At 46.6% G+C, this 12,168-nt stretch overlaps 1 protein-coding gene across 1 annotated transcript in view; it reads right to left on the reverse strand.

Annotated features, from left to right (window-relative positions):
• Positions 1-606: 606 nt before the first annotated feature.
• The window catches only part of Reep5 (receptor accessory protein 5), a 28,170-nt gene continuing 16,608 nt past the window's right edge, over positions 607-12,168 (reverse strand). The window contains exons 4-5 of the mRNA XM_021150597.2: positions 5,308-5,476; positions 607-2,914 (exon numbers count right to left, since the gene is read on the reverse strand). Coding sequence (XP_021006256.1) covers positions 2,865-2,914; positions 5,308-5,476 — 219 coding nt within the window. The 3' untranslated portion in view covers positions 607-2,864. The remainder of the gene's footprint in view (positions 2,915-5,307; positions 5,477-12,168) is intronic.

The raw sequence follows: 12,168 nt of genomic DNA on the forward strand, positions 1-12,168 counted from the left end.
AGACCCTAACAATGGTTACTACTGTGCCGTGTATTTGCACTGCCCGTCTGTGAGAGTTCTTTGCACAAATGCTCTGTGCAGGCGGAAAGCAGTGAGTTGCGTTTCCTCCCAATCCAGGCTAATCATTGGTAGATGGGATTGATAGGTTTGCTTTCTGTAGGGAGCCTTCCTTTAACAAACCAATCGCTAGGAGGGGAAGTACAACCCCAGGGCAGGATGGGGTTAATAAAATCCAATTCTCACTAAACTACCAGATTTCATCTTATTTTGTGGGAATTTTCTCTTCCTAACCCATATCTTAGCAAAATTTAAAGTAAATACAATAAACAAACACTGAATATGGCTAGTTACTATAGTCATGCCTATCTATGGTTTCAGTTTTGAGAGGTCAGCCACTCTGAAACACAGCACAGCAAGACATCCTGAGGTCAGAGAAGGTCTGTGGGTAAAGGCACTGGCCATCAAGTCTGACAACCCGAGTTTGGTCCCAACATATGGTTGAAGGAGACAACCAAATCGTCCTCTGACCTCCACTATGATGTGTATGCCCACATATCACACACACACACACACACACACACAATGTAATAAAACATTTTAAAGATATTTTGAGAGACCACATAAACATAATCTTTATTTGAGTATATGTTGTAATTCTTCTAATTGTCACTTTGTTCAGTCAGTAACCTTTGTCACATATGTACACACACAAGAAAGAACAGTCCACACAGAGTTCAGTACTCTCTCCAGGTTCAGGCAGCCAGGGGAGTCTGGGAGCGTGTAAGGAGGCACTGGGCACATCATTTCTACTCACACCTGAGGACAGGCAAGAACTTCCTTACAGGCCTTGGCTGTTTTCTGCAGGCGTGGATGGAGGACCTTCCCCCAATGTCAGGAAATAATTGCTGCACCAACTCTTTGGGACATTTAATGTTTAGCAAGAATTCTGGAACTTTATATGCCTAGGAAATACCACTCAGATACAAATAAATGCTTTGTTTCCAGCCAGACACAAACTCAGCTCATTTTCAACACTCTTAAGTCATGACACTATTTATTTGGGAAGGACCGGCAGGCAGAAGTCAATTCATGATTTCTCCCACTGACAGCTGCAGGAAGTAGCAGGGAGTCTCCCGCAAAGTTGTGGGGTTGATGAAGCAAAATTACTTTTGGAGTTTATTTCACTGCAGCGTTCCACCAATACAATCTCTAACTAGCTGTGAGCAACATTCCCTGCCTGCCCATCCCCCACAGAAAGTATTTTGTATATTAACACTCTGCTCCTATATGCTACACTGTAATTTTCATTCTGCCAACAAGAAAAACGTGCTTTTACTTATAAGGACCTAAATATTTTTAATGTTTAAAGCCTAACAATTGATTTTATCCAAACAATAGTTCTTATTTTTTAAAAGATCTCCCCTAAGTCATATGAAGCCTAATGACTGCTATTCCCAGGAAAACGGACACAGTGACCCATATTAGGCTAGGGCCACAGTGCCTCTTATTTTGTATTGTTAATATTTCATATCATATTATTATTATCTTAGTCATCTGGAGGAGAATTTCTATTTGTCTTAAAAGTAACTCCTGTTGTTCACTTTGGTAGACAACTCCTTTAGTCCACTTCAGACTAACTCGAAGGCTGGGACACTGGCGTGTGGTGCAAACTGCAGATTTTTAGACCCAAACCTCTGACCCATCAGACCATGGGCAGTCACTTAAACTTTATTCTATCTGTCAAAACAAAACCTAAAACTGACGAGATTTTTAAGGGAATGCTAATAATTATGAATTGTAAAGTAAGGAGACCTCTTGAGGTTGGCCATAAAACCAAAAAAGAGTAGAAAGTTTAACTCAGCCACTGCTGGGCGGACAGCAGCTGTTAGTCACTGCCCTTCACATGCCCAGAACAGCTCTTTGAGCCGGACGTCATCAGCGCAATGTGCTGCTGACAGGAACAAGAACGCACACGTATGCCAGCCGTGGGGCACAAGCTACAAGGAGCAGCAGTTGGGAGTTGGAGGGCTTCAAGGTTCTCCTGGGCTACGTGGGATCATGTTTTTAAAAATGGGGGGTGGGATGTTTTGGGAGGTGGGATGTCTGTCTTGGGAGGTGCCTTGAACTAGTTTTAAAGAGTTTGGGGAGGAGAGGACTAAGGACCTTGTTAGCCAGCTTTAAGGTAAACCATGAACGGCTGGCATTTCAGCATCTCAGATGAGGAGCAGGGGAGATGGTGCCACTGTTTCCTGGGGAACTGGAGCTGATCTCGGGTTCGAGTCTTACTCGCTTGCATTGATTTCTGAAACATTACTTGGAAGCTCAGACCTCCAGCCTCGGCAGGTGGTCTCGCTTCTCAGGTCACAGGTGGCGTCTACAAGCCTCTCCTGGCCTCTTCCTCACAAGCACTGTGCATGTTCTAGCCAAACAATAACATTTTCCATATTTATGTATATGCGCAGATACATTAAAACACAGTACTATATATCTATAAAATCATACACTGCGTGAAGCACAACCACAAAGGTTTCCTAACTATAAGCACAAGGAGACGCATGCAGGGTGAGCCCCGCAGAGCACAGGGCCTACGGACAGAGATTCCCAACCCTCTTTTGTATTTCCTGGAGTATAGTGGCATGTCTTCCTACACAGCAAAATATTTTAAACACTTGAGGTGCTGCCCACTCTGTTAGATTTAAATGAAAATGCTCCTACATATACGACAAAGGCAAAGCAGCTTACAACACATTCCATTTTTAATACAGCGGGAAGTTTCCAAGGCAACATTATCCAACGACTGTGCCACTGTCCCTAATGTGACACGGAGCTCCAGGGGGTGGGGGGGAGGGGCGCCCGGCCAGGCCTCAGGTGCTCTTCTTCTCATCGCCCAGCAAGTTCACCGTGGCTTTCTTGACTGTTAAGGGAAAAGAAAATGTATGAAGGACTTTTATAATGTAAGTTCCACCCTCCCTGGCTACTAGGTAAGGTGGTGACTAAGGCGGGTGACTTGTATGCTGATGAGCACACACGGACGCTTGTGGTCAAGGCTAAGAAGGCTCCCAGGAAATGGACACAAATTCTAAGACGTCGGCAGAATTCTTAAAGGTCATCTAGCCTCGAGGCTTGTATGACATCCTCACCTGGACCATCTGTCCTGTGTCCTTCAATCCTCAAAGCAGCAGAGACGGTCCTGGTGACCAGAGTTAGGACAGAACCCACACCACACTATACATGCCTAGACTTACTCACTGAGCCACTATTCCCCCAAGGCAGGAAGTGTCGGGAGACCGGCGAGTGGGGCACAGTGAGATGGCCCAGACAGTAGCTGGTTTTGTTGGAGCCCAGAGTCTCCCAGTGAGAGCCAAGGAATCCCTTTGTCTACAAGCTTCCTGGCAACTGCTCTCCCTTCAATCCCTTCAAATCGTCAGGCAAAGCTGACATCAAGGGGGAAACACGTCTTTCTCAGCTAGCTGTGTGAGAGATCCCCAGTGATGTTGAACCATCAGAGAACCACTGGGCCGTCTCTCCAACCAACTTTCTTCCAATTTCTAAATCCTATTCGGGGTCTCCTTTCATGATCCAAAGCAAGAACTGAGCAGTCTGATGGCCTGTGATACTGGAAATGTTCACTGAGACCCCAATAGGCCAGCCTCTTCCTAGACAGCATCCATGTCTCCTCCTGTTCCTTGACCCTCCCCCCTCCTTCACTTCTCTTTTCTTCTTATTGAGCAAACTGAAGCTCCCAGCTATACACTCAAAACCAGCTTTTCCAACACTGACCCCTCTTGGCTACCCACCCTGTGGCACACTAGATGCCATCCATCTCTGGTCTGCTTGAGGGCATGGTTGTGGGCAGCAGCTCCCCGCCCTGTGAGCTCTACTGACTTTCAAACATGATGTTTCTCCTACCGTAAGAAGGGTCTCCCCAGATATCTTCCTGTGCTCTCAAGGACACTGCTCCTGGTCTCTCAAATCTCTCCAATCAGGTGTTTGTTCCCAGTGCCCATAAAGCCACTTTCTTTGGGTCACTAGTCCTTCCTCACTGCTGAGTCTGACGGTCGTCTCTTGGTCTCCTCTCACCTAACCCTTAGGGCACATGGTGATGGACACCTCATTGTACAATACTCTCTGGCTGTCTTGCTATCCTGATCAGATTCTCCAGGCTGGCAGTGCACTTTCATTTCTTACCCTCAGTGTAAAATCCACTTCCTGAGGCTCTCAACATCTGTACTCAGGGGCTATCTGACTGCTCCACGCAGGTCTCTATCTAATAGACACTTCAGACATCTGCCCAGGACAGGATGTTGTATTTTCTGCTACCCAATCTTCCCACCTCAATGGCAAGTCTGCCTTTGAACTGCTCTGGCTTTAAGTCCTGGCCTCGGCTTCTTTCTCTCTCAAACTCCTAAGCAAATCCTGCTGCCCCACCTTAAAAAGCAATCAAGATTCCCATGCTTACTGTTGCTACTTTATTGTCACTGCTACAAATCATGAGGCCACCACCTCTTGCCAGATCACAACATCCTAACTAGACTAATATTTCCTTCCTTCTTCGGCCCACATCCCCCCAAACCCTGAGCTGAGGACGGAACCCACCCAGGGCCTTGCCCTTGCTAGGCAAATGCTCTCCTGGCTGAGCTAAAGCCCCTTAGTCCACTCTTCATACAGTGGCCACCAACACACTGTTCTGCTCAAACTTCTCCAGCAGCAGTCTAAGCCAATAGCCTTCCCATGGACTGTGGGGAGCTCCTGCCCCACCCCGTCCCGCCCCGCCCACTGGCTTCCCCGGCTCTGCCCACTGGCTCCCCAGCCCCGCCCACTGGCTCCCCGGGCTCTGCCCACTGGCTGCCCAGCCCCGCCCACTGGCTGTCCCTGCTTCTGCCATCCTTCTATGTTTCCTTTATGTCTTCTGCCTCCAAGCTTTTTTCCACAAGCAGTTCCTGAATAGTCTACCCTGAGGTCTCCTCTGTTGCTTTTTCAGGTCAGACTCAGGAAGCCCTCATGACAGCTGATCTTGTTTTCAACCTGACTCACCCGAGGAGGAGAAGCCTCTGTTGCAAAGCTGCCTCCATCAGACTGGCCTTGCATTTTCTTGATTGCTAATTGTAGGCCTGCCTGAACTGGATACATAGACATTCATCGAGCTGGTGCTCAACTCTGCCTGCGGTAGAAAAGCCACTTTTCTAACCTGATGACTGAGGAAGAAGCTGAGGACATGGGGGAGGACAGGTGTCCAGTGCATCTGTTATCTGAGCCTAGGGCATGGCATCTTCTCCACACAGTGCACAAGCTGTCCCCAAGGCTTACCTTCTTTGCTGATGGCATCTGCAGTCTCTTTGGCTTTGTCCTTCACGTCCTTCACCACACTGTCTACCTGGGACTCGTGCTTGAGGAAGACAGGACGGATGATTCGCCTGTAGAGCATCTCAGCCCCGTTAGCCGGGCTGGGGGCCATGCACCACAGCAGGAAGCCACACTGCAGAGGACAGAAGGCTGGTGAGAAGGAACCCGGGGACACGCTGGGACTCCACGCACCCCCTCCCCCACGCTGGGGACAACATTGTTTCTGACATCCCCACTGGTGCTCCAGTGTTGTCTAATGGCTGATGGGAGGCGCTTTCTTTCAGATGGAAAAAGCACGACCAGTAACGAGGTGGCCTGAGTGACACAGAGAGGCTGCGTTTCACAAGAAAGAGAAGGAAGAGACAGAGAGAGGTTGGGACCACAGCTCAGTCATTACAGTGCTGGCCTAGCTCAGTCAACCTCCTGGGCTAACCCCCCAGCACCACAGAAGCTGGGCACGGTGGTACCAGCCCACAATTCCATCACTGTGTGGAGGTGAAGCAAGACATTCAAGGTCGTCCACAGCTACACAGGAAGTGAAACCAACCTGGGATATGTGAGACCATGTCTAAAATAAATAGGTAAATAAATAATAATGGGAGACAGAGAGAGGAAAGTAAAGGGAACACAAATTATGTCTAGTGAAACCCATTATGTTTTACACTGTGTGTGTATGTGATATGATTTGAGATATGGGGCATGTGTGTGAGTGCAGGTACACACTTGAAAGTCAAAGGCTAACTTTCAGGGATCACTTCTCTCCCTCACTATAGGTTCTGGAAATCAAGTTCAGGGTGAGAGGCTTGCACAGCAATCACTGTTACACACGACACCATCTTGTCTGACTGAACTCCTTCTTCTTAAAATAAGAGCCTAGTAATAAAAAATAATGTAGAAGGGGCTAGGGAGGTGAGGGCCTGAGCTTAGATCGCCGGCCCCGTGTGTGGGGCTGGTGTGGGGGTGGGGCACACGCAGGTGAGCACACATACCCTGCACACACATAATTAAAGTAAGGGAGAGCTGAGTATACAGCAGTGCCTGTAGCCCCAGCCACTGCACTTTAACATACAAGTTCAAGGCCAGCATGGGCAAAATTGTCAGGAGCCATCTAGGAGAGGCTAAGGCTAGCGGGTGACTTTCCTGGAGGTGGCCCACCATGGCTTATGATGGGTGAGCTCTGAGAGGCAAGGTCCCAAGAGACTTCAACTCAGGATTGCTTCTTGCAGCTGACATGCCTCTTCCCTCAGCTCAACATAAAAATGAACTTTCATGAATTAATACTGTTTAGATGAACTAATGAATGAGGTCACATGAAACTGTTGCCTTGAACATATAATGAGCTTATCAAATGAAATACTGCTTTGAATTTAATATCAACATCCTTCTGTGACTCCCCTTTTGTGTGAAATTTTATTTATAAGCTAATTTTCTAAAGAACTTTTGTCTAAGAGGGTATAAGCAGGCCAGAAGAAAGAACAAAGTGTGGCATCTGGGGCTCTGCCCCATCCACCCACCAAATGTATATATGTATAAGTCTGTTGTAGATACATACATGGGTAGATATGTGTGTATGTGTGTAAGTATGCAAGAACACTTGTGGAGCTGATGAGATAGGTGGTCAGGCCTGACCAGAATATGTATGTGTGTGTGTGTGTGTGTGGGTGTGTGTGTGTGTGTGTATCTGTGCATACTGCCTATGTAAACTATTTTCTTTCTTTCCTTCTCTTTTCTTCCTGGTTCACAAAGAATTAATGAGCCCAAACCTCTTGTCTGGTCGGTGAGCCAGAGAGAAGGGAACCTAACAATTCTTTTTTTTAATCTCCTGATGCTAACAGAAAGAGTTTATTATAAGAAGCCAACAGCTTTTGGCCTTTATTACCAAACAGTTACAGACAGAAGAAAGAACAAAGGATATCCTGCCAAGGATAAATAAACGCTGCCCTCACCACTGACTCCAGCCCCCATCACTGCCTTTCCTTAGGGCCCTTTCATGCCGGCTGGACTCCGGCACAGAATATTGAAACTTCAAAGAAAGGAGAGGGATATGTTTCTGGCTACTATCTTTTTTTAAAACATAGGATGTCTCATTTTCAGGGATAAATTATTCACAGAGACATATATTCACATCAAAAGAAAGCACCAAGGTGAAATGCTAACGGCTGACCAGATGAACAATCAAAAGGGCCTGTCTCATGAGCACAGGCAAGCGAGAACGTCTGAGTCCTTTTTCTGTTCTGTACGGTTTTATGAAAATCATTTCTTTTTATTTTTTGCATTATTTACTTCATTGCCCAAATGCTTTGCCCACAAGTACATATGTGCACCATATGTGCAGACAGTGCCCACAGAGGTCAGAAGAGGGCATTAAATTCCTCTGGAACTGGAGTTATGGATGGCTATTAGCCACCATATCAGTACTGGGAATTGAACCTGACTTCTGCGAGAGCAGCCACTGAGCCATCTCTCCAGCCCCGTGATTTTTTTTTTTATCTGCTATCAGGAGGACAACAGTATCATCTAAAGTCCCCACTATTGATGGAACCCTCTGAAATATCACCCACCTACAGAGACACTACCTTTGAGCAATCCAGTCAGGCTGATTCTCTCTTATGGATGAATTAAGGCAAGATTAACAGATGGGACCAGCTCAAACATTTCTAGTTCTGTCGTCAATGTGATTACTCTGTAAAATATACAGCCAGCTATCCACTTGGTACTTCCTGGTACTCTCTAGCTAACTGTCTTGAGACAGTAAAATAATTACTGCTCTCTACCTCCATCCTCAGCACTTGCCAGTTCTCATATTAAGAAGGTTAATTACTGTTTAACTCTCAAGGCAATACCCAGCTACCAGCTTTCAGAGCTCCATCTTCGTCTATGGAACTATTTTTCACACAGAGGTGGCCATGCTTTTTGTCAAGCTCTCCTTCAAGCTGATAGATAACTCTAGAGACAGCCAGAGGAACCCACTCTAACTGGCAGCTCAGATGAAGGACACACCGCTCTAACGAGGCTGCTATGGCATCAGCACAGACACAATGAATCCATACACGACAACAAGCCAGGTGACTGTGGCTCAGTGCTATCACCATCCAAGAGTAGGGCTAGAACTGATAGTCAGGGGACTGTCGTGGTCAGAGTTTAAAGCTAACGCCAGAGAAAATGTGTTTCAAAGTCTGGAGATGTACTCAGTGATACAGTGCTTGCCTGAAAATGCACCAGGCCCAGAGGTCAATCCCCAGCAACAAACGCACACACAGGCACACACAGGCGCACACACACACACATACACGAGAGAGAGAGAGAGAGAGAGAGAGAGAGAGAGAGAGAGAGAGAGAAGGAGAGGGAGAGAGAGGGAGGGAGGGGGGAGAGGGGGGAGAAGAGGAAGAAACATGGGAGACTGAGACTGAATTTTTTTTTTTTGAGACTCGGTTTCTCTGTACAGCCCTGACTGTCCTGCAACCTGCTCTGTAGACCAGGCTGGTCTTGAACTCAGAGATTTACCTGCCTCTGCCTCCCAAGTGCTGGGATTAAGGATATGGGCCACCACTGCAGAAAATGATTTTGTGTCAACTTTTCCCACTATGCTACAATGAATCAGTCAGAAATCTAAGTCTTAGACACACAATACCATTTATGTTCTGATGACATGTAAGTAGAAAAAAAAAACTGTCAGGGAAACAAATAAGGGAAATATCCTCAATATACAATATATAGTTGTATAAAATTGCCTTATGAAAACCTGTATAATTAAGGGGAAAAGGAAATCTAGACCTTGGAAAGCCTTTGCAATATAGCCAGAGAAGGAGACAGGCTGAATTTAAAATAGATTGTTCAAAAAATAATAAAATCAATTGTTCAAACCGGGCGGTGGTGCCGTGGTGGCGCATGCACACCTTTGATAGCAGCATGTAGGAGGCAGAAGCAGGTGAAGCTCTGTGAGTTCGAGGCCAGCCTGGTCTACAGAGAGAGTACCAGGAGAGCCAGGGCTATACAATGAGACCCTGTCTTGAAAAATCAAAACAAAATCAATCATTCAAGTTGTGCACAGTAATCTGAGGTCATCTGAGCATAAAGCCTGTCTTAAGGGAAAATAAAACAGAGATGGCTGCTCTCCCTGACCCACAGTAAAGCAAGAAAAGAGCAGGAGAGGGAGCCAGTTCCCCACCATCACCACCCTTTTTTTTTTTTTTAAAGATTTACTTATTTATTTCATGTATGTGGGTACACTGTTGCTGTGTTCAGACACACCAGAAGAGGGCATCAGTTCCCATTACAGATGGTTGTGAGCCACCATGTGGTTGCTGGGAATTGAACTCAGGATCTCTGGAAGAGCAGTCAGTGCTCTTACCTGCTGAGCCATCTCTCCAGCCCGTTCCCCTTTTTATATTGAAGTATCCTATTTTTAGTTCTGTTGCAGTGACAATACAGTCTCACAAAAAGCAACCCAGGGAACGAAAGGGTTTGTTATAACTTTTGTCAGCGAAGGTGGGCAGGGCGGGAACTCCGCGGTAACAAAGCAGGCACCGTGGGTGAGGGACACTGGTCGCTGGTTCACTCATTCTCAGGGTAACTGGCTTTCTGCACAGCCCAGGACCACCTGCCAGGGAACAGGCTGTGCCCTCCTACAACAATTAGTGATCAAAATAATCTCCCAAGGACAAGCCCTCAGCCAGTCTGATGGCGAGTCCTTCAGGAGACCCGCTTCTCTAGTTTGGGTCGAGTCCACAATTAAAAGCTAAGTAGGACATAAAGGGCGTGTCATTTATTCCACAGCCTGAAAAGAGTTTATAAATCCCTTGGAGGAAAATCGGTTCACAGACCAAAATAATAAGATACTGGATGAGTACACTGTTTCTAAAGAAAAACAACATAATCAGCCACAGACCTTGTCAGGAGCAGAAGCACGACTGAAGGATGCAGAATTTCACAGTAGATTGTTTCTACGCTCAAAGAAGTGAGGCAGCTGTGCAAGCCCAAGGGCCAGAGCTCTACTGCATATTCCCAGAACCCATGAGAGACGCAGAACCAACTCCTGACATCGTCCTCTGACCTTCACACATGCTTCACACACATGCATACATGCACACACACGCATGCAGTCTCTCTCACACCCACACTCACATTCACACACACTCTTTCACATTCACCTACTCTCACACACAAGTAAAATAAAATTAAAATAAGTGCAGAACAAAACTAGCTAGGTTTGGAAATTATGATAGATGAAATAAAAGTCCTAACACATGGCACTGCTGCAGAACCGCTGTAACTACGAGCAAGTGTAAGAACAGTCAGACGGCAGGGACAGAGGAACGTGTGGACAGACTCTCTAAGATGAAGGCTAAGATCAGACAGCAAAGGAAGCTACATCTATTTTATCTGAGAATTAGAAATTAAGCCTAAGGAGCTGGCGGGGTAGGTCAGTGCATGTACAAAGCCCTGCTCAGGCTTGCAGCCCAGAAAAATCCAAGAAACTACAGCACGAGACAGCACACTACCCCCTGCTCTGCACCCAAGCCTCCTCAGATTAGAAAGCATTTACGTATGCAAGTGTATGCAAATAAGAATAACTGTAAATGGGTCATAAGACATATAAGCAACAATTGCTAGGTGTAAAAAAACCCACAATTCGGTGTGTTACCTCAGACCAGACTGAACACTGCCTTCAAAGTCGTAGTGTTGTGAATGCGAGTGACTCGGCCATGGAAAGGCTGTAAGGATCTGGTAGGAAACCACCTTTCAAAATATTGCACCAAATAGAGGCAAGCCCGGAAGCCACCTCTTACTTACAGATGGAGCAAGAAATGGCAAAGCTAAGTTGCCATAAGTGAGAGAAAATGAGCTTTTTTGTTTTTTAAAATATTTACTTTTATTTTGCTTCCTTGTGCCTGGTGCCCCAGAGGCCAGAAGAGAAACAGATTCCCCAGAACTGGAGTTCCAGACGGCTGTGAGCTAACATGTCGGTGCTGGGATTCAAACCTGGATCCTCGCCAAGGGCAGCAAGTACTTTCCACCACTGAGCCATCTCTCCAGCCCCAGCAATGGTTAGCTTTAAGGGAGGTGCAGAATGGATTGGTTTTTTTGTAAAACCTTTCAGAGTGACCTGAATCTTTAAGCTATGTCACATGTACTTTGTACTAATAAAAAGGGACAGAGGCTAGCCTGGAGCTCCTAGGGGCTGGGCACTCCACCTTGTCTAGCTTGCAAAGTCTGCAGTCTGTGCCTACATCACATCCACTCTTCGGGGAAGACTCGGGCCACCATCTGAGCACAGCTCGAGAAAGAACCACCATGCTCAGTAATGAGCAACCCTCTCCCCTCCTCCCCTCTGGGGAAGCCAGAAGCCCGCAGAGACCCAGTTATAAACGAGTTTCAGATTCCTGTCCTTTCCCCCAAGTGCTGGCAGCCTGGGCTAGTCCTGTGCCAAAAACAAGGTTTGGCAGGCCTGAGCTCTGACTACCACACTGCCAAAGTTACCAAGATAACTTTCTCAACCAACTAGACATTTTTCTTTCTCCAGATCTATTATGGAAATTTTTTGGTTTTCTCCCAAAAATAATGACTCCTCTTCAGCACTGTGAATGCTGAAAGCTGTGAAGGCTGTGACACACCACTGCATGGAGATTAACCTGGGTCAATCATAGGACCGCCATTCCCTGCAGTTACCAAACAGGCAACCGACACAAGGCCTTCAACAGAGGATGGGAGAGGGGAGTCCTGCCTCCTCCTCTGTAGTCTGAGACAGGAACCACTGGCATCCAACACTGGAGCCCTTGCTCCTACTGTTCCTGGTTCAGAGGTCCTGAGATGGAGTCTGAGAGA

The sequence above is a fragment of the Mus caroli genome, chromosome 18 (genome assembly GCF_900094665.2).
Source record: "Mus caroli chromosome 18, CAROLI_EIJ_v1.1, whole genome shotgun sequence".
Taxonomy (NCBI): domain Eukaryota; kingdom Metazoa; phylum Chordata; class Mammalia; order Rodentia; family Muridae; genus Mus; species Mus caroli.